The following is a 23,050-nucleotide window of genomic DNA, read 5'->3' on the forward strand; positions in this document are numbered from 1 at the left end:
CTACCTATAAGGCGTTGTCATGGTCTCAAAACACAGTGGTGTCTTTATAAAAGAACCACAGTACAATTAGACAAGATTTTACAACTCTGCAAACACAGCCTGCTGTTTAAGGAGAGGTGTCTCAGTGAAAATCTAGTCTCCCAGGCAAAATACAACTCTAATTTCACTAATCTGGGTTTCAGATGGGAAGTGGATCAACATTCATCTCATTTGGAATATTAACATGTGACCTGCATTAGAGAGAGTCTCAATATTTCCAAGAAATGTGTTACCATACTAAGTCTTCTGACTAGAAAACCAGATGACACTAGTAAATTATGAAGTTTACAGCAAACTGGTTGTATAATAGACAAAATTGAAATCACAAGTACAGTAGACATTTCTAGAAAACAGTAACAGCATCTTTAGCAAACTAATCCCCCACCGTTCTAACTCCCTTTGTCAACTAAGGAAAATGGACCACACCCTTGATTATCAAAAGAAAGACAGACTCTCTATTAAATGAGACTTTCCTTGTCCAGAATCTCAAAGGATGTCTCAGGAAATTGAGTCAAATTCTTAAAAGCACAATATTCCATGTTTGCCATATTTCCAGTTTGCCATCAGAGAACTTTTTCTCTTTTTGCTCCCTTGTGAAATTTTAGCTTTCTGTTTTCAGAAGCCATTCAATTTTATTCTCAGTATTTAACGAAAAAACAGATAACTCAAAATCCCAACTTATCTCCTATCCATTTAAACTGGTACCATGTATCATCTTTATGACTTAATTCTCTCACAGAAATCTGGCTTAGAAAGGCTGATTTGGTTGATTTCATAATCTACAACTTAGGTTCATTTCCCAAATCCAGTTGTCTCTTTTCTAGATACTTAGATTTTTTTGTTTGTTTGAAACCTTAGACTTCAGTATATCCTAGAAATTTCTCAATTATGTGATTTATGGATTTGCATTTCTTTCTGATAGGGTCTTGAATGGAAGCATGTAATTCATATAGAACTTAAATGATAATACGTATATGGATTTCGAAATTAATTGAAACTTCTTGGTATATTATAACAACAACAACAACAAAACTTGTCCCATTTTAACAGGTTGTTCTGATTATTTTTTTTCACTCCTAATTAAAACCTACTGAATTGAGACTGTTTTTCAACTGTTGTCTTTTGGTAGATAGTGGTTGAAGTAATGGCCTATTCTGTAAATCTAACCTGCACCAATATTTATTCATTTTTTGGTTACTGTTAAAAGCTATTTGTGGTGGGTTAAGAATATGCAATCATCAGCCCCTGCTTTTGTTATGTCCCTTCTGATTTTTCTCATTCTAATAAGATAGCACAATTAATGGGAAGGACTGGTTCCTTAAAATAAAAGTCTGTTGATAAAATACTTTTAGAAATCATTGCTCACAGCAGGGTGACAGAGATCACTGATACTGAGCAGTAATCAGTTTAATCATACAGTACCTAGGTATTTCTCAGTTACTTACCTATTCACTAAATACTTTCTTGAATGCCAAATATGTGCTAGATATGGTGTTAGCTCTGCCTGGAGGCACAGTGGTGAACAAGGCAGATGAGGTGTCTCATCTCTGGAACTTATAGTTGAGGAATTAAAATAAGTGCTAAAACGAAAAGTACAGGGTGCTATAGATGAACCTAACTTTGTCTAGACAGTTAAGATCAGGTACCCAGAAAGAAGTAAGAGTTTGAAAATTTTCATTTTCAAAAGTGAAAGAGTGTAGTATTATTTTGGAACCCTTCTGAGTCTTCCTCCTGCAGTAGGACACCCATACAAACACACACACACCAGTGTTATAAGGGTCTTAAATTAAGGATGTATATTTCTAGTAAGACATAATTATAATTTTTAACCCAGTTTTCCTGGGTTAATTGCTAGTAACTGAGCTGAAACAGGCTATTGTGAGTCTTGACTATAATTCTTGACTTGAAGTCTTGACTGCATGGTGTCCCAAATAAGTATTAATGATATAGTCTCCCTATTTGTAGAGTAGCTTTAGTTTTTTTCTCTTTCTGGTCCGACACTTGATCCCCAGAACCACAAACTCCTGTGTGGCTGACAAAATTGCACAGGAACGCAGGCAGCAGAAAAGCACATGTCATTCCATTTATAAGTCTATCTCATTCCAGCCCTCAGCTGAAAGGTATTTTGCTAATCTTAGAAACAACTAGAAATATGTTCATTTAATTAAAATGAGTTGTTCCTTTATATCTATTTAGTATCAAGTAATAGATACCTTGCATCCTAGTCCAAGAAATCTTTACTTTTCCTTTTAAAGAAATTCTTGGATGTAATTAACAGAAAGCCACCAATTACAAATTTCTGCCCAGTGGTATTCCTAGGTCTTAATTACAGTCTCTGACTTTGGGTTTTTCTCTGCAATAAGAACAGTCAGAAACAATTACCTCTGAGGTCAGGAATACTGAAACTGGATCATTTGCTAGTTTATATAGGATATTTAAACATTTCCAAAATAATGGATGCGGCATGCAGTGTAAGCTGCTCAAGTACTTTTGAGTAAAATTTATAAAATCAAGGCCAGTAGGGATGGAAACTTCTTGATTCTGCAATACTTGGTACCATCAACCAGTGGATCAAGAAAGCCAGAGAAGTCATATTAGGTTGTTTAACTGGTTCTTCAAGGAAACTATTTAATATGGTATTCAGTGATTATCTAAAATGTGTTAAAATGTATTAGAATTCAAGTCAACTACCTAGAGTGAGGAAGGCAAAATGCCCTTTAGTTTCTTTTTCCAAATGCCTCCTTCTCTTCCTCCTTGCTCCCAGAAACTAGTGATGTAGGCAGGACAAGATTAAATACTGGTTTAATTGGTTAGCTGATGAAACACCTGCTATCCACCATAAGCAGCTTTCTTCTCTCACCCCAGAAATAAATCATTACTCACTGTATCCAACACAGAAAATACTTTCCCCCTCACCTTGTTCCACTCTCCACTGCTTTCCCCTGCCCTTCAAAACACTTGCCACTAAGGACCTTCAGCACACTAAGGGCCTTAGACTAATGAAAACCTGGGGCTGTAAGGGACCTCAGAGGTCATGTAGTCCAACCTGCCTGCCCCCATCCTGAGAGTTGCACCCATGTGGGGCACAGACTTGCGACTTCATGAAACTAATGCCTGTTATTCTCCCTGCTCTCTCCTTTGTCCCTACAGCGCCATGGCTACTTATTCTGCCACATGTGCCAACAATAACCCTGCACAGGGCATCAACATGGCCAACAGCATTGCCAACCTGAGACTGAAGGCCAAGGAATATAGTTTACAGAGGAACCAGGTGCCAACAGTCAACTGAGGAAAAAAAATAATTAAACAGGCCTAAGAAGAAATCAAAAACCATAAGACACCTATCCTGCTCTGTCATTTCTACATCTGCTGGGAAAAAAAAAATAAAAACAAACAAAAAAACCAGAACTAAACTATTGGGACCATGGCAGAGAAAAGCAGGAGAGGAGCAAAATGAAAATTAGTTAACAAATGTTCCTCCTCCCTCTGGGATACCACCACCACTTGTTTCTGTGTGTGTTAATTTTGTTTTTCCTTCTATTCATATGCTTTGCTTAATATACTCTGAGCTTCTTCAGTTAAGTTCAGCCCACCCACCCCCATGATTGTATGGGTTTTAAAAGAATCAACAGCAGCCAAAGAAACCATGTATGTATATATATATTCAGAATAATTGCCTGTAGTCTCCTCATTGACCTGTTTGAACCTCAGTGCCTTACCCCATCCTTCTTCCCAGTTCTCTGGACAGAAGCTCTAGGAACTTCTGAAAAGCCAAAGTCTTTCTGAAGAATTTGTGCCAGACATAATTCCCTTGCTCATTGTCTCCATTTCTGTTGGTTATGGTAAGGTTACTCCTTCAGCTACTATGGGGGAAAAAAAAAGCAATTGTATACAACATCTGGTCACTGGCCTATCTAATCCAATGTGATTGGCTATGTCTGGCTAATTCCAAGCTCTAAGCTCTAGATTTAAGCTCTAAGCAATAGAGGATAAAATCACCTCACTACTACCCCTCACCCCTATCCAAGCAGTCATCTTAAGTTAAAGATATTTGTTGTTTCTTGAGTAATTTGCTAACATAGGCTTATCTGATAGAAGACATATTTTTCACTTGAGAGAGGAAGAGACATTTCTCTAGGAAAACAAACACTAAGTTGTGAAAGGCATGGCCTTACATCTCTTTGGTGCCTTAAGGGTAGTCAGATGCACACTTATATATATACTGTATATATTTATATATTATATATATATATATATATATAAAATATTCTTGCAAGCTTGAGTTTGCAGTTTCTCAAACACTACCAAGAGCAAATTTCACACCATCACCAGTGTCCTTATTTCTACCGTGGTAAGACTTTTAATTAGGGATCTTGTTTCCTTTCTTTCTCTACACAAAATTCTCACTATGGCCACAGAGCAATTGATAAAGCAGCTGTCTGAGAACAGTTATAACTTTCACATTAGTGTTTTAAATAAATTAGAAGCAACTGAGGCTATGAAAATGTCCTTAAGTTTGGCACCTGAACTCTGGTGAAATGCTGATGCATACTAAACTATCATGAGAATTAGACTTAGCAGAGGAAAAGCCATTTAGTTATCTGTCCTTTTTCCACTCAACAGGAATACGAAAGATACATGATTCAGTGAAATACTTAAAGGTTTATCTAAATTCTAAGAATTTGAAAGGCAATTGTTGGCTATTGGTATCTTCTAATCTACTGAAATAAACTTTAGTATCTAGGGCTGGGAGCCAGGACTGACTGATCTTTTGTTTCTTCCTCTTTTGTTTCCACCCATGCTTTTGAAACTTGTCAGGTAGACATGACCAAACCACATTATCATGCTGTGCCTTGGTTTACTATTTTTTTTTTTTTTTTTTGTAAAATGGGTTTAACAATACTTACCTACCTCACAGGGGTGTTGTGAGGCTCTAATCATTTGCTCCTTTATCCTTTCCTGTATTCTCTGTATGTCCAGCACTTTGTAGCCATGGGAGGGAAGGGACTATGAAAGTATACTATGTTCATAGAAGGCTATGGTACCCAGAAGCCTTGTTTTCTAGCAAGGAGATGCTACCTTGCTGTAAATACTCATAACCGTGCATTTGGAAATGAGAAATAGGTTTATATTTGCAGACCTCTCAAAAATCACATCATTTGACCAAAAAATAACTTGAGACACACAGAACAGACATCTCTTTGACTTATATTTTCATCTTGACCAACTTGGATTTATATATAAATGGATTAAACTTGGATTTATAATAATTTTTTATATTAGTGAAAAGCTTTAGATTGATTTTGGCCAAATATGCCAACTGTGAGTAACAGGCAAGGATTTGGGACTTAAGCTCCACTTTCAGGACACATTTGCGATTTTCCCTGGCATATCAGGTTGAACTAATGGTGGTATTTTCAGTCCAACAGTCATCAATCTGAAAATGTATTTCCAAGGTTGATTCTAAACTTTTTTTTTAATAAGAAGGAAGCCCATCTTATATGCATTTTGCTTTCATCAACTGATTTCCTCTTCTTTTAACATACTATTAAATCATTTCTTACTGAATGGTTTATGTAGGCTGGCTGAACAACACACATTACTGCTTCCTATTCTTCAACTAATTCTCTTGTCCCACTAGCTGCTGAAGATTATCAAGTTTTTATCCTAACAGATTAAAACATTCTTTGTGAAAAGAGTGCAATCCAAGAAACTAGTGAACCTTTGGAGTTTGGGGAGAACAACTAAAAGAAGATTTGCGGTGTATAGTGCAGGGAATAGACATCATAGGTGAAAAGATTTTGCTAAAAATGGGGGGAATCTTAGAAGAGGGAGTAAAGAGATAGAGGATCATGTAAAACAAAGTCATTTGAAACTTTCGTCCTGACATTCATTTTGAGTGGTGAAGAGAAAAGCCTGAACCCCCATAACCCCAGTGCTGGATGAAATTAGGCAGTGCCTGGGCAAGTGCTTGCTGTCCAGGAATATCATAGAGTAATCAATACTATCAGTCATAGGAGCTTTTATTGCTAGTGAATCAATACCACAAACATCGACTATGTAAGGATCTGATGGAGAAATGTACACAGGGTACCAGCACTCAGTTTTGTTCATTCATTATTGATTTTTAAAAAATAGAAGTTTCATATGTGATTTGGAAGAACAGCATTCTGGCTCCTAAGCCAGGTGTGAGAGGGCCTCAGGGCCACAAAGTTCAAAGGCATATCCCTGTTCTTCATCATCTATACCCAGATAACAGATGAATACATGCCAACCGTCTGTGTTCCCAGTCCCTCCCCAAACAAGACACTGATTTGTAGAGTGCTTGGCAGGTTAAATCAAGCTGGAAGAGGTGACTGGATAAAAAAGGGAATGACATTTAGGGTATAAAGATCTCATAAGAAATGTAATATGTAAATTATATCTTGCTTTATGATGTAAAATATACATTGTTTGCGCTAGAATAGAAGTGATTCCTTTTCAATAAAAAGAAAGAAGGATACAACTATGTCTGCTGAGTCTGATGGTTCTTTTCCCTTTGAAATTAAAAACAGATCTGCTAAGATCTAAGACTGCATTCAGACAAAAAGTGAAGGTAAGAGGAATTTCTGAACAAGAGAACTTCTTAGAGTATAATAATATTTTCTAAATATTTTATTTGTTTCTCACAGACAAAGACAACAGTGGGAGAAAGTGGGGGCATTTTTTAGTAGAATGGGTAAGCGTAGAGTGAACCTTTAAGGAGAGTTTTGCTATTTTTCACCCACCCCTTTAGTATTCACAATAATGTATATCATTAGACAAAACAGATTAAGGACAGCCTTTTCTTTTAGAAAAAAGAAGTAACAAAGTAAAATTTCTTAAGCACCTATTGTTACAGTATTGAGTGTGTAGTAAGTAGGGGAGGGGGTGGTAGAAAAATGAAAAAGGAAAATGAGTTATTTTTCATATAAATTAAAGTAAATCTGATTTAAATGGCAACTATAGCATGAACAAATTTATGCAATAGAAAGTGAAGTTGCTCAGTTGTATCCGACTCTTTGCGACCCCATGGACTGTAGCCTACCAGGCTTCTCCATCCACAGGATTTTCCAGGCAAGAGTACCGGAGTAGGTTGCCATTTCTTTCTCCAGGGGATCTTCCCAACCCAGAGATCAAACCCAGGTCTACAGCATTGCAGGCAGATGCTTTACCCTCTGAGCCACCAGGGAAGCCTATAGTTCAAGAAATAAAGCAGATGGGAGTTCAGAAAAGGAAGCAAGAAAACACTGGGCTGGAATGGGAGAGAATTTCCCTGAGGAACTGGGACTTGAGTTTCATCAGCAAGGATCTGGGCAGGAGAAGGGGAGGTTATGGATTTCAGGTGGGGAGTGGTACAGAATAAAGGATGAAGGGAGGGATACAAGAATGAGGAATTTGTGTTCCGGGACCATGGCAAGATGGGCCTAGAAGGGATAGAGAGCTTATTTTGAAGCAGAGTAGAAGAAAACACTGAAATTGAAGTTGATTCTTCATCTTGCAATGTATTATGTGTCAAAGGAGTATGGATTTTTCCTCAGGCCATTGAGATTCATTGAAAGTTAGCAGGATTGTTGTGGTAAAAGGATGAAGATGAACTAGAGCAGAACAGAAACTGGAAGCAGAACAGAGAGAAGAGGAACAGAAAACAAAGGATTCATAGGAAACATCTTGCAAGGAAAAAATCAATAGAACTGTATGATGGGAGAAAGAGACTGGAGTCAAAGTAACCCTGATTTGAAACCTGGGCACGAGGGGGATGAATCACTGACAAAAATCAACAAAAACAGGAGCGGGCCAATAACAGGAGAAGATAATTGCAGAGAAGAGGGCCAATATATCTTTCTCCTTAACAGGAGAAAGTCTAAGGACTTTCCTGCCAATCCAGTGGTTAAGGCTCCATGCTTTCACTGTGGGGGTGGGGGGCACGAGTTTGATCCCTAGTTAGGGAGCTAAGATGCCACATGTGACATTGGCATGGCCAAAAAAAGAAAAACCTGAAATGTAAGTGTTCAGTAAGTGAAGAAGTAGGGCTTAGAACTGAGGTCAAGGGTGGAGACAGAAATTTGGGATTCATCTTTAAGGAAGTGACACCTTGAGGTATAAGTATGAATAATTCTTCAAGAAGAGAGAGTATCATTGTGACTCAAATAATTATTTCAGTAAGTGCATTTTGGAAGTAGTTAGCCCAGGGAAAAAGACAGGACTTTGAAAAACACTTCCGATTAGGAAGAGAGCTACTGAAAGCAATTTACGAGGAGCTTTTTAAGAAATAGAGGAGAGCTTAGCTTCTTTGTTATCTCAGATTTAAGAAAAGAGAAGTTTTTAAAATGAAGGGAATCACCTTTCTCTAATAATTAACGATGTTGAACATCTTTTCATGTGCCTCTCGGCCATCTTTGGAGAAATGTCTTCTGCCTAGTTTTTGACTGGATTGTTTTGGTCCTGTTAAGCACCATGAGCTGTTTGTAAATTTTGAAGATATCACCTCACACCAGTCAGAACAGCATCATCATAAAAAAAAAAAAATCCACAAACAATAAATGCTGGAGAAAGTGTAGAGAGAAGGGAACTCTCCTACACTGTTGGTAGGAATGTAAATTGGAGAACAGTATTGAGGTTCCTTAAAAAAGTAAAAATAGAGCTACCATATAACTCTGTAATCCCACACCTGGGCATATATCCAGAGAAAAACATGATCTGAAGGGATACATGCACCCAAATGTTCATTGCGGCACTAATTACAATGGCTAAGACATGGAAGCAACCTAAGTGTCCATTGACAGAGGAAGGGATAAAGAAAATGTGGTACATATATGCAGTGTAATATTAGCCATTAAAAAGAATGACATAATGCCATTTGCAGCAACATGGACGGACCTAGAGATTGTCATCCTAAGTGAAGTAAGTCAGAAAGAGAAGGAGAAATATTGTATGACATCCCTCATATGTGGAACCTAAAAAGAAATGATACAAATGAACTTACTTACAAAGCAGAAAGAAACTCACAGACTTAGAGAACAAATTTATGGTCACCAGGTGGGGGAAATAGGAGGAAGGAATAGTTAGGGAGTTTGGGATGGACGTGTAACATACTGCTATATTTAAAATGGATAACCAGCAAGGACCTACTATACAGCATTTGAAACTCTGCTCAGTATTATGTAGCAGCCTGGAGAGGAGGGGAATTTGGGGGAGAATGGACACATTCATATGTATGGCTGAGTCCCTTCGCTGTTTGCCTGAAACTATCACAACATTATTAATTGGCTATTCCCCAACACAAAATAAAAAGTTTTAAAAAATAAATGAACAGAAGGGAATGCTCAATATACTCAAATGCTGTAGGGCACAGCAGCTAATTGGAGATAGAGAAAAGGCCACTGGATTAGTGATTTTCTAGAGTACAGAGTTACTTGAGTGCTGGAAGAAGGTACATTTTGGCAAGTTATGGTAAGAATAAGTACTTGATAAAAATGGAAGCAGTGGTCATATACCAGAGGCCTCCAAACCCCAGGCCTTGGACTGGTATAGGTCCATGACCTGTTAGGAACAAGATGTCACAGCAGGAGGTGAGCGGCAGGCAAGCAAGAGAAGTTCCGTCTGTATGCACAGCTGCTCCCCGTCGCCTGCGTTGCTGCCTGAGGTCTGTCTGCTGTCAGATCAGTGACAGCATTAGATTCTCTTGGGAGCGGAACTCTACTGTGAACTGTGTACGTGAGGGATCTAGGTTGCATGCTCCTTATGAGAATCTAATGCCTGATAATCTGATTCTGCACTGTGGTAAGCTGTGTAAGTATTTCACGTAATAATAATAAAGTACACAATGAATGTAATGCACTTGAACCATCCCCACCCTGCCCTGGTCTGTGAAAAAATTGTCTTCCACAAAACTGGTCCCTGATGCCAAAAAGGTTGGGGACCACTGCTATAGATCACTTGCTTGAGATTTTTGGCATTGAAAGTGTATTAATAAGAATACTTTCAGTGGCAGGTGGCAGAAGCCTATCAAACTAGTTCAAATTACTCAGAGCTTTACTTAAAGGACACTAGGGCTGCCTACTGAACCCAGAGAAATACTGCTGGAGCCAGTGTAGCTCTCGGGGTCCCAGACACTGGAATGAGGCCCATACCCTTAGGCCTAGCAAGATCCATACACCCTGCCCTGGGTCTCACCAGCACTCTTCTGACTGTGCAAAGAATCTATGGGGCCAGATGAATGTGCCCACATGGATTCTGTATCTCTCATTGCAGACCATCCTTCAGGCACTTGGGGTTTAGAATTTCCTTTCCAAATGATCTGGAATCCACTTTCAGGGTTTCCATTAGCCTCTTTTCCTGGGATGACTGTTTGTGGGGGTTGGGGTAGATAGGTTGTCCTTGGATATGCATGCTGCAGTTATTCCCAGGTGGCTCAGTAGTGAAGAATCCACCTGCCAATGCAGGAGACACAAGAGACGCAGGTTCGATCCCTGGTTTGGGAAGATCCCCTGGAGTAGGAAATGGGAAGCTGCTCCAGTATTCTTGCCTGGAAAATTTCTTGGACAGAAGAGCCTGGCGGGCTACAGTCCATGGGGTCACAAAAGAGTTGGATACAACTTAGCGACTAAACAGTAACAATGCATGTCTACTTCTGGTGCAGGATGGGGCTGGGTGAGAAGAGAAGTGGGTAGGCTACAGGCTGCAGTCTAAGGCCTGGCCAGAGGCTCCCTAAAATGCCATGTTCTGGAAACAGAAACAAAGCAAACAGTCAGAATTCAGAACGAGAACCTGGCTTTTCCTGTCATTATAAATGGGTTCATTAATGGAGGAGGGTGAAATATAATTTCTTTAGCAGTTTGTTAGCTTAATTTATAACAGTAGTGTCTGGATGTGAATATGCAGGCCTTTGTTTGTTCTCTAGCCTGAATATGGCTCTAGCATCCCTATGGATGAGCCACCAGGCTTGGCTGCCTTTTGATTTAATTTCTGGAGATTACATTAACTAGAAATCAGTGCCAGAAAGCTTTCTGAGTCATAAATCTTCAATATGAACCCATTCGGGCCCCACATTTTTTTCTCACTTAGAAATTGGACTCAGACCTCTGTGCATCTGTAGGACCTCAGCTTGAAGGCTTCTTTCAAATCTTCCTTGGGACAGGGTGACAGGAGAATTTTGAACAGAGTTTATCTGTCCCCTGGTGGCTCAGATGGTAAAGAGTCTGCCTGCAATGCGCAAGACCCGAGTTCAATCTCTGGGTCAGGAAGATCCCCTGGAGAAGGAAATGGCAATCCACTCCAGTAAACTTGCCAGGAAAATCCCATGGACGGAGGAGCCTGGCAGGCTACAGCTCATAGGGTCACAAAGAGTTGGACACAATTGAGCAACTTCATTTTCACTTTATCTGTCCACTATCAGTCAGCATACCAATTTATTGTGGTTTACCTGGGTTGTGGTTTACATTATGCTTGTGGGGAGACAGAACAGCAGAGAGTTTGAGAAGGAGCCGAGAAGGAAGATTTCAGTTATTGCTTTAGTTCCTCTTAAGCCCCAGTACTTTCCATTGTGTCTCCATTGTGTTTCAAACTTCCTTTACTTGACAAGGGGGGATTTCTGTTGCAGTTCAGAGTTCTCTATGGTCTGATCCTTGGAGTCTTGCAGACCTGGCATTTGATTGAGATCCTCTCTGTTGCACAGAATACCTCAGGTCATTTAGTTCTAGAGTTGAAGGCCTGTAATACTCATTTCTATATTGTCAGGCGCACTTTAGTTGCAAGTGGCAGAAACCCAATTGAAGTTAGGTTGAGGCGGTTTAAATAGGGTGTTTATTAGCTGGATGGGAGGTAGGTCAGAGGAAGAAAGGAGGAGTCAAGGGAATCGAGGTAGCTCTGAGAAGCTCAGTCACTGGAACTGAGACAGCATCACCAAAACCCTCTGTCTGTGTCTCATCTCTGCAGGCAAATTTTCTCCATGGAGTAAGGAAAGTGGCTGCTGGCAGAGGAGACTTGCATCCTTTTAGCTTAGAAGAAAGATCTGAGAAACCATCTCCTGTTATAAATACCCTGGGAGATAACTTTAATGTCCTGGTTTGGTTTATGTACACTTGTGATCCAATCACTGATACCTAGGGGTGGAGATGTACTAAGTGTCTAGACCAGCGGTGTGTGTCTTTTTTGGGCACCACTTGAGCACCAGTGCAATGCCTCTTGTCCTCACTTGTACATCTAGCCACTACTGAAATACTCAATCCTCAGTATATTTCCAGAGTCTTGTAGATAGAACATCAACTAAATCAGTGTATAAATGCTCTCCACTTTCATTTTCAGGCATACCAGTTTTGGACATCAGTCCCAAGTGGTGGTGGCCGCCTTGATAATCGACCCTTGCATTAGTTTTCCATTTTCATCCTTTTATTTCCTCAGCTCGTCATTCCTGTTCCCTTTGACCATTTTCCAAATAAACTATCTGCATGTCAGCCATTACCTCCATCTGTGCTTTACTGGGGAGAGGGTGGGGGGAGGTCTCTGACTAACATGGAGCTTTATCTCTTTTGCCAGGGGACATCATCTCCAAAACTTGGATTGAGTACTGGGAACCTGTTGTTACCAGAAGAAAGAGAGAATGAAATGAAATGTAGGCAGAAAAAAATAACATAGGTTCTCCAGGTCAAGGAAGGAGAAAAGAACACTTTTGACTGTCAACTGTTTTCCATCAGTTGGTATTGGTATTAATTTCCTTCTTGCTGATGTTGACAAATGCTTGCTGCAAATACGTCAATTAAAACTGTACCAATTCCTTTCTTCATTCTTGTTGAAGAGACAACTAGCATTTCAACAGAATCCGTTTACTCTTCTTTCTGGGCACACGGATAGGTTTCATTCCCCAGCATCCTTTGCAGGTAGGTGTGGTCTTGTGACACCTTCCAGACAATGGAATGCGAGCAGCAGTGGTATTTGACAGTTTCGATCCTGGCTCATAATTCCCACCTGCGCTTTCCCTTGCTCTTTCTTCCCTGTGGCTGAATGCTAAGACAGCATCCAATCAACTTTGGGAGCCACATTTTAAGGATGGTAAAGCAACAGTCAACCTGGGGCTGGAAATGTGACTTCAGGAAGAAAAGTTGCAACTCTTGCTGACCTGGAAACATTCTGGAGTATTACATGGTGGAGAAAATAAAGTTCTATTCTGTCAATCCATGACATGACAGAGTCTATTTGTTAACTGCAACTTAGCCCAACCTAAAACCTCCTTTTCCTTTCTTCTCCCTTCTTTCTTCAACATCATGTGCATTTCAAGGTCCTTGTAACTCATAGACTTATGAGTTACACATAAGCACACATTCTTCCATATTGGACATTTGAATATTATAGTATATGGTTTTGTAGCATCTTGTGCCCTTTGTATAATATGTAATTAACTGAATGTTGTAGTAAATAAATACACTAAATAACACTTTCAATAAATTAGTGCCTGACACTGTAGAGTTCCTGGAAAATATGTCAAAATGTTACTCTAGTTTTAAAAAGGCAGCATTCCTGAAAGTAAAAATGCCAGGTCATCTACAAACTGAAGACATCTGAAAACAATTTCTTAAAGTCACATATTTATTTGCTTAGTGACACTCAGTTACTCAGAGGTAAAATAAGGCTAGAAATCCTGGACAGCTAGAGAAACTCACACATGTGCGCAGGAAGACATGAATAGAAATGTTCATCATAGCACAGCTTGCAATAATAAAATATTGGAAACAAACGAGATGTCCGTCAAGGAGAGAATAAACAAACTGTGATATATTCATACAATGGAATACTATTCAGAAATAAAAAATGAATAAATGAGAAATGACTACACACATCTAGAGTTTCTGGAGACCTCTCAGAAACATCACTTTGAGAAGAAAAAATAAATTGTAGAAGGATATATGACACTATTTATATAAAGTTTAAAAGTAGATAATAAAATCATATATTGTTTATAAACACATGTGTATGTGGTAAAATACATAAACATATAAATAAAAAAATCAAATGAAAAATAACTTAAAAATACTAATTTCTGAAAACAGCAATTTCTGAGTAAGGAAGTAGGGGACAGAATCTGAAGAAGCACACTAGGTGCTTCAAATAAATCTAAACTATTTCATTTCCTTAAAAAATATGAGATGAAAATAAAACAAATACTAAAGGTCGGCAAAAGCTGGGTGGCAAGCACAGTATGTTCAAAATACTGGTCTCTGTACTTTTGTGTGCTTATGATATTTCACAGTGTGTTAAATGTGGGAAAAAAGAATGGGCATGTATATCTCACAACCTCAGCAGAGGGTCATGCAAAACTGTTGGTTGGGTGTGTTTGTGTGATCTTAGACTTTGCTCTAAGGCGTCCCTGGCAGCTCACTGGTAAAGAATCCACCTGCCAATGCAGGAGACTTGGGTTTGATCCCTGGGTTGGGAAGATCCCCTGGAGAAGGAAATGGCAAACTGCTTCAGTATTCTTGCCCAGAAAATTCCATGAACAGAAAAGTCCATGATGGGCCATGGTCCAGTCAGATTTGAACTAGTGACTAAACAACAACAAGAAGAAGACTTTGCTATAGCCAAGCAGGGAGCAAAGATGTTATAATACATTTTCAAGAGGACTTAAAAAAAGTTCTGCATATAACCCACCCCATCAAGCTTCTAGACATGGAAGAAGAAATGCCCCTTAAAGACTTATGCCAAGAATATTTTCCTTGGCTTACTACTGTAAACCTAAATTTCTGCCTTCACAGGAAGGGTTTCCAGGAGTCTCCCATTATCTGGGCTGCATAGGTATCCTGTATATAGGCTCTCTCTCTCTCTATATATATATATATATAAAAATATATCCAGTTTATACTGTATATAAATAAATATATTCCATAGACAAGGAATATATATATGGAAGCTATATTCAAGATATAACTTCTATATCTTGAAGTTATTATTAGCCATTATCACTCCTGCATGGTCTTAAAGGCATAGGACATAGTTTTGATGCATGTGACGGAAGCAGAGATGTATGTGTGTGGGGTATGGGAATCCTGTGGCAGAATACCAAACATTGATGGAAAAATCTACAGAGGGGAATATTAGAGAATAATATGATATCATGGAAAAAGCATGGATGTTGTTTCTAGTCTCTGCTTTCTTATTTGTGGTGTAATCTTGGCAAGTTATTTATTCCCCATGAGCCTTTTTTCTTCTTTTGTAAAGTAATACCTACACTGTGGGCTTCCCTGGTGGCTCAGTGGTAAAAAATCCACCTGCCAAACAGGAGACATGGGTTGGATCCTGGGTCAGGAAGATCCCCTGGAGGAGGAAATGGCAAGCCACTGCAGTATTCTTGCCTGGAAAATCCCATGGACAAAGGAAGCTGGCAGACTATAGTCCAGGGCGTCACAAAGAGCTGGACATGACTGAGCAACTCAGCATGAGCTTGGGTACCCACACCATAGAATGGTGGAGGATTAAACAAGGCATCATATGGGAGGGTTAACATGCTACTTAAATCACATCATAGAGTTCCTTTTCCAGCCATACTTACAAGCGACACCTCAGATACAGTAGAGAGCCTTGGTTTGTGGGTTAGAAGGCCCAGATTCTGTGCAGTGACATAGCTGAAGGAATTCAAAGATGAGAGATATGTAGCAACCAATGAGAGGAGGAGGAAGAACATGGAAAGGAAAAGAGGGAGTGTAGAGAATGTGCGTGACTGCCCTCCTCTTCCGGGAATTATATGCAAGATGTTTCTCCTGTTGCCTGTGCTGTGCTTAGTCACTCACTCATGTCCAACTCTCTGTGACCCCATGGACTGTAGCCCGCCAGGCTCCGCTGTCCATGGGGATTCTCCAGGCAAGAATACTGGAGTGGGTTGCCATGCCCTCCTCCATGGGATCTTCCCAACCCAGGGATCGAACCCAGGTCTCCCATATTGCGGGTGGATTTTTTATCATCTGAGCCACCAGGGAAGCCCAAGAACACTGGAGTGGGTAGCTTATCCCTTCTCTAGGGGAACTTCTTGACCTAGGAACTGAATCAGGCTCGCCTGCATTGCAGGCAGATTCTTTGCCATCTGAGCTACCAGGGAAGCCTTTCCTGTTGCCTCAGTTCAGTTCAGTTCAGTTGCTCGGTCGTGGCCGACTCTTTGCAACCCCATGAATCACAGCATGCCAGGCCTCCCTGTCCATCACAAACTCCCGGAGTTTACTCAAACTCATGCCCATCGAGTCGGTGATGCCATCCAGCCATCTCATCCTCTGTCTTCCCCTTCCCCTCCTGCCCCCAATCCCTCCCAGCATGTTGCCTAGCTACTCTTAAAGCTGAAGCTGGTTTCCCACCCTGTCCTTGGGATACAAAAGTGAAACAAAGTTTACAAGCCTCTTTTCCCCACCCCCTTGCTAATTCTACAGAGCAGTGAGTGAGAAGAGTTTTGATGAATTTTTTCTCTTTAGTAACACAAGACAGCCTAGCCCCGCAGAGCTGCTTCTTGAGTGAAGACAAAGCCCCCAAGTTATTTCACTTCAACCCCTTTCCCTACTGTTTCTTGCTGTGCAACGCCCCTGATACTCGCGGATGGAGTGTGTGGTGCCGGTTAGCCAAGGAGAATCTCCATCAGCCTGGACAGCACTCCCTATTCCTCCTGACCCCTTGCCTTCCCCTTTCGGTCTTCAAGTGAGTTTTCAGCTTTCTTCAAGCTAACTATTTTTGTGTAGTGAGAATAAAAGCAGCCACCATAGATACCTAAGGATGATTATAAAATGTCCCTTCCTCCAACTTTAAAAAAATGAAGTGGAGACTGTGTCCCACCTGCCCCTGCTGCCTCTGTCTCCAGGCTCCTAACTCAGCCCCTGTCCTCCCAGGTAGAGAATGAACCTGCTTCTCCATCTTACCCCACACCAAATGAATTGCTGATGGTCAGGTGGGATTAAAAGTATCCTGCAAATATGCTGTAGGCAAGAGATGCACAAAACACAGGGGTGGAATTTTGAAGAAAATGTAAATCAGTTGAATACCAGGCCAAAAAAACTGGTCTTTAGAAACTGGTCTCTAGACAGATAATATAGACTGCTCCCCAGGTGGCTCAGTGGTATAAAGAATCCACCTGCCATTGCAAGTGATATGGGATCGATCCCTGTGTTGGGAAGATCTCTTGGAGAAGGAAATGGTAACTCACTCTGGTATTCTTGCTTGGGAATTTCCATGGATAGAGGAGCCTGGAGGACTACATTCCATGTGGCCACAAAAGAGTTGGACATGACTTAGCAACTAAACAATATTACAGACTTTAAAGTCAAGAGTACTCTTAGGATAGGGTAGATCATTCCATAATGGTGAAAAACAAAAATTCAACATGAAACTATCACAATTTTAAATAATACTTAACAACGTTTAATGACAGTCTTAAAATTAATAATCCATACACTGATGGAATTATAAAACAAAATTTAGAAATTCACAATACAAATTGGAAATTTTAACATACTTCTCTCAGTAAATGATAAACACTAAAAATTAGAAAGCTTATAGAAGAGTTGAACAAGACAATTCATAAGCTTTGTCTTTATACTTATTGATCTTATAAAATAAATTTTAAATATTAAAGAACTCATATGAGTGAAAGAAAGTGAAAGTGTTCACTGCTCAGTTGTATCTGACTCTTTGCGGACACCATAGACTATAGCCCACCAGGTTCCTCTGTCCATGGAATTCTCCAGGCAAGAATACTGGACTGGGTTGCCATTTCCTCTTCCAGGGGAATCTTTCCAATCCCGGGATTGAAGCTGGGTCTCTTACATTGCAGGCAGATTCTTTACCATCTGAGCCATCAGGGAAGCCCCACATAGGCAGCATACTATATAAACTATGTTTTTATCATAGATTAATTAAATCCAATATCATTAGCAAAAGAACTATGATGGGGAAAACACTAAGGCCATGTTCAAAGTTCACAGACAGCATTCAGTAATTCAGAAGAGTAGATTCAGGAAGGTACTTCAATGTTTTAAGGAAAGAGGATAACAGGCATTATACCTATATGGGTATAGGGGATAAGCCCTACAACCAGTCAAAGGTCTTGATAGTCTGGCTCCTGGAAACTTCAGAGCAATTAACTCTTGTCCCCATTCTGCTGTACTGGGTTGAGGTACATACCAGGACTAAACTCATGTTGGCCTATAGGAGTTGAGGGAGGTGGTTGAATGTGCTATATTGAATTGTTCCCAGCGATAATATATTATATAATAGTAAGTTTGATGATCTCAGGCTTATATTCTGACAAGCCTATGCTCAGGCCTCCTCTGGTCTGTGTAAGACTGAGAATGCTGGGTTTCCTGAATAGTGATATTACCCTCATTTCTTTAGACATTATAAGCCATAACTGCAGGATCCTAGGGTGTGGAAATTTGCCCTTCCATCTGTCATGGAAAATGTGCTGTATATCCTGACATCACTAACTTTATTAAGGATCCTTTAGAAAAACGATCCCAGATTGATTTCCTAAAGCAATAGCTGTTTGAACATTCATAAGTTTAAGCCCCCTAATGAAATGTATTAAATGCTGTTTGACTTTGCTCCCCAGAAAACTATAGAGTGTATGCTTTTTGAGAAAAAGAAAAAACAAGAGAGTATGGCCACAAACAAGAGGATAGGATGTAGTCAGGTACTTTATGCTAAATTGGCAGGATTTGTAGACAGGTAGATTGGGATTTTCATTCCTGGGAGACTTAAAAATTAGGAAACTTATTACAGCAGTCCTTACATACTTTTTTACCCGATGACTTTATCCTCAGACTGGTAGCTAGAAAGTTGAAAATGTCCAAGAGAATTTTTGAATAAGTTTCTCATTTTTCAAGAAAAAATAAGGAATTTTGAGATAGATAATGATATAGTACAGTTCAATATAATTTTCGACTGACTGAATAAGATTTTTTTCATTAGCACACTTCAGAAATTTGTTGTGGGCCCACCTTTGCTCAATATATTAACCAATTACTAGTGCAAAGATAAGAAAATGTTATGCTTATCAAAATTTCAAATGATCTAAGCCTTGAAAGAATAGTTGATACACTTGAGTCAAAGGATTACTTTTAAGATGGATTAATTTCAATATTAGATCATGGATTAGTGGGCTCCTAATTTAAAGGAAGGAAAAAAAACCCTACCTAAAGCAGCATCTTTCTTTAGTCTAATTTCTACTACACACTCCCTGGGATGGCTAAAATTAAAGAGACTGTCAATATCAACAGTTGGTGAGGATGTGGAGCAACTGTAAATCTTACATATTGCTGGTGGAAGTGAAAAATAACATTTACAGAACAGTCTGTCAGTTTCTTATCAAGATGAAAATATAATCGTCACAAGCCCCAAAAATTCCACTCCTAGATATTTATCCAGGAGAAGAGAAACACTTGTCTATATAAAGGCCTAAACACAAATGTTATACATTTTGCTCATAATAACTCCAAATGGAAATAACTTAAATGCTCACATAAGTGAATAAACAAACATTTATTGTTCAGTTGCTCAGTTGTGTCCAACTCTTTGTGACCCCATGGACTGTAGCACACCAGGCTTCCCAGTCCTTCACCATCTCCTGGAGCTTGCTCAAACTCATGTCCATTGAGTCAGTGATGCCATACAACCATCTCCTCCTCTGTTGTCCCCTTCTCCTACTGTCTTCAATCTTTCCCAGCCTTAGGGTCTTTTCCAATGAGTCTGCTCTTCGCATCAGGTGGCCAAAGTGTTGGAGCTGCAGCATCAGTCATTTCAATGATTGTTCAGGATTGATTTCCTTTAAGATTGACTGGTTTGATCTCCATGCAGTCCAAGGGACTCTCAAAAGTCTTCTCCAGCACCACCATTTGAAAGCATCAATTCTTCCATGCTCAGCCTTCTTTATGGTCCAACTCTCACATCCATACATGACTACTGGAAAAATCATAGCTTTGATTATACAAACCTTTGTCGGCAAAGTAATGTCTTTTGCTTTTTAATACACTGTCTTGGTTTGTCACAGCTTTTCTTCCAAGGAGCAAGTGCCTTTTAATTTCCTGGCTGCAGTCACCATCTGCAGTGACTTTGGAGACCAAGAAAATAAACTTTCTCATTGTTTCCATTGTTTCCCCATCTATTTGCCATGAAGTGATGGGACCAGAATTTTTTTGAATGTTGTGTTTTTTTGTTTTTTTTTTTAATTTATTTTTTCAGTGGGTTTTGTCATACATTGATATGAATCAGCCATAGATTTACACGTATTCCCCATCCCGATCCCCCCTCCCACCTCCCTCTCCACCCGATTCCTCTGGGTCTTCCCAGTGCACCAGGCCCGAGCACTTGTCTCATGCATCCCACCTGGGCTGGTGACCTGTTTCACCATAGATAACATACATGCTGTTCTTTTGCAACATCCCACCCTCACCTTCTCCCACAGAGTTCAAAAGTCTGTTCTGTACTTCTGTGTCTCTTTTTCTGTTTTGCATATAGGGTTGTCGTTACCATCTTTCTAAATTCCATATATATGTGTTAGTATGCTGTAATGTTCTTTATCTTTCTGGCTTACTTCACTCTGTATAATGGGCTCCAGTTTCATCCATCTCATTAGAACTGATTCAAATGAATTCTTTTTAACGGCTGAGTAATATTCCATGGTGTATATGCACCACAGCTTCCTTATCCATTCATCTGCTGATGGGCATCTAGGTTGCTTCCATGTCCTGGCTATTATAAACAGTGCTGCGATGAACATTGGGGTGCACGTGTCTCTTTCAGATCTGGTTTCCTCAGTGTGTATGCCCAGAAGTGGGATTGCTGGGTCATATGGCAGTTCTAGTTCCAGTTTTTTAAGAAATCTCCACACTGTTCTCCATAGTGGCTGTACTAGTTTGCATTCCCACCAACAGTGTAAGAGGGTTCCCTTTTCTCCACACCCTCTCCAGCATTTATTGCTTGTAGACTTTTGGATAGCAGCCATCCTGACTGGCGTGTAATGGTACCTCATTGTGGTTTTGATTTGCATTTCTCTGATAATGAGTGATGTTGAGCATCTTTCCATGTGTTTGTTAGCCATCTGTATGTCTTCTTTGGAGAAATGTCTGTTTAGTTCTTTGGCCCATTTTTTGATTGGGTCATTTATTTTTCAGGAATTGAGCTTCAAGAGTTGCTTGTATATTTTTGAGATTAATCCTTTGTCTGTTTCTTCATTTGCTATTATTTTCTCCCAATCTGAGGGCTGTCTTTTCACCTTGCTTATAGTTTCCTTTGTTGTGCAAAAGCTTTTAAGTTTCATTAGGTCCCATTTGTTTAGTTTTGCTTTTATTTCCAATATTCTGGGAGGTGGGTCATAGAGGATCTTGCTGTGATTTATGTCGGAGAGTGTTTTGCCTATGTTCTCCTCTAGGAGTTTTATAGTTTCTGGTCTTACATTTAGATCTTTAATCCATTTTGAGTTTATTTTTGTGTATGGTGTTAGAAAGTGTTCTAGTTTCATTCTTTTACAAGTGGTTGACCAGTTTTCCCAGCACCACTTGTTAAAGAGGTTGTCTTTTTTCCATTGTATATCCTTGCCTCCTTTGTCAAAGATAAGGTGTCCATAAGTTCGTGGATTTATCTCTGGGCTTTCTATTCTGTTCCATTGATCTATATTTCTGTCTTTGTGCCAGTACCATACTGTCTTGATGACTGTGGCTTTGTAGTATAGTCTGAAGTCAGGCAGGTTGATTCCTCCAGTTCCATTCTTCTTTCTCAAGATTACTTTGGCTATTCGAGGTTTTTTGTATTTCCATACAAATTGTGAAATTCTTTGGTCTAGTTCTGTGAAAAATACCATTGGTAGCTTGATAGGGATTGCATTGAATCTATATATTGCTTTGGGTAGAATAGCCATTTTGACAATATTGATTCTTCCAATCCATGAGCATAGTATGCTTCTCCATCTGTTTGTGTCCTCTTTGATTTCTTTCATCAGTGTTTTATAGTTTTCTATGTATAGGTCTTTTTTTTCTTTAGGTAGATATATTCCTAAGTATTTTATTCTTTTTGTTGCAATGGTGAATGGTATTGTTTCCTTAAATTCTCTTTCTGTTTTTTCATTGTTAGTATATAGGAATGCAAGGGATTTTTGTGTGTTAATTTTATATCCTGCAACTTTACTTGAATGTTGTGTTTTAAACCAGCTTTTTCACTCTCCTCTTTCAAGTTCATCAAAAGGCTCTTCATATAAACATACATGTGGTGTGTGTGTATATATATATACACACACACACACACACAATTAAATACTACTCAGTGATGAAAAGAAACAAACTATAGATTCATGTAACAACATGGATGCATCTCAAAAACATGCTGAGTACAAGAAGATAGAGACAGAGTATGTATTTTGAATCTAGTACATGACATTCTAGAAAAGACAAATCTAACCTATAGGAGTAGGAGTTCAGTGGGTTGCCTAGGGCTGGGGTTGGGAGGACTGACTAGAAAGGCTACAAGAGATCTTCCTGAGGGATGGAACAATTCTCTACCCTGACCTGGGTGATGGTTCCATGATGGCACACACTTGGTAAAGTTCATCAAGCCATACTCATGAACTATGTATTTGTATGTAAATTATGCTTCAATAAAGATTAAAAAATGGTATGATTGTAGAACTCTAAGAAAATGTAAGTGATATCAATAAATCATCTATAATAGTAGTAGAAACAGAAGTACCTTGAATGACCCTGTGAAGAAAGGTTTAAACTGTAGGAAGGGGGAATCTAAGAACAGTTGTTAATCAGTGACTTGAGCTGCAAAGCAATGAACAAACTTTTGGTACATGCTGGTTAATTCAATTAACAGGGCATTCATACAAAAAAATTTCCATTGTAATTTCAGAGAATATTATTTTTTCAGAATTGTTCTGAAGGCCATAAGGATTAGGGTCGGCACACAAGCAATTGCAACTGTTATCATGATCCTAAATACTTTAAATTACGTTTGCACTTCCCTTGGTGAATAATAT

General features: G+C 39.4%; 1 protein-coding gene across 2 annotated transcripts in view; it reads left to right on the top strand.

The window, feature by feature from the left end:
• Positions 1-6,547, top strand: part of PRRX1 (paired related homeobox 1) — a 76,808-nt gene extending 70,261 nt beyond the window's left edge. The window contains exon 4 of one of the 2 annotated variants that reach the window (XM_043923991.1): positions 3,190-6,547. In XM_043923991.1, coding sequence (XP_043779926.1) covers positions 3,190-3,328 — 139 coding nt within the window. In that variant the 3' untranslated portion in view covers positions 3,329-6,547. The remainder of the gene's footprint in view (positions 1-3,189) is intronic. The other variant, XM_043923992.1, reaches the window with a different exon arrangement.
• Positions 6,548-23,050: the final 16,503 nt, after the last annotated feature.

This window comes from Cervus elaphus, chromosome 14, assembly GCF_910594005.1.
Source record: "Cervus elaphus chromosome 14, mCerEla1.1, whole genome shotgun sequence".
Taxonomy (NCBI): domain Eukaryota; kingdom Metazoa; phylum Chordata; class Mammalia; order Artiodactyla; family Cervidae; genus Cervus; species Cervus elaphus.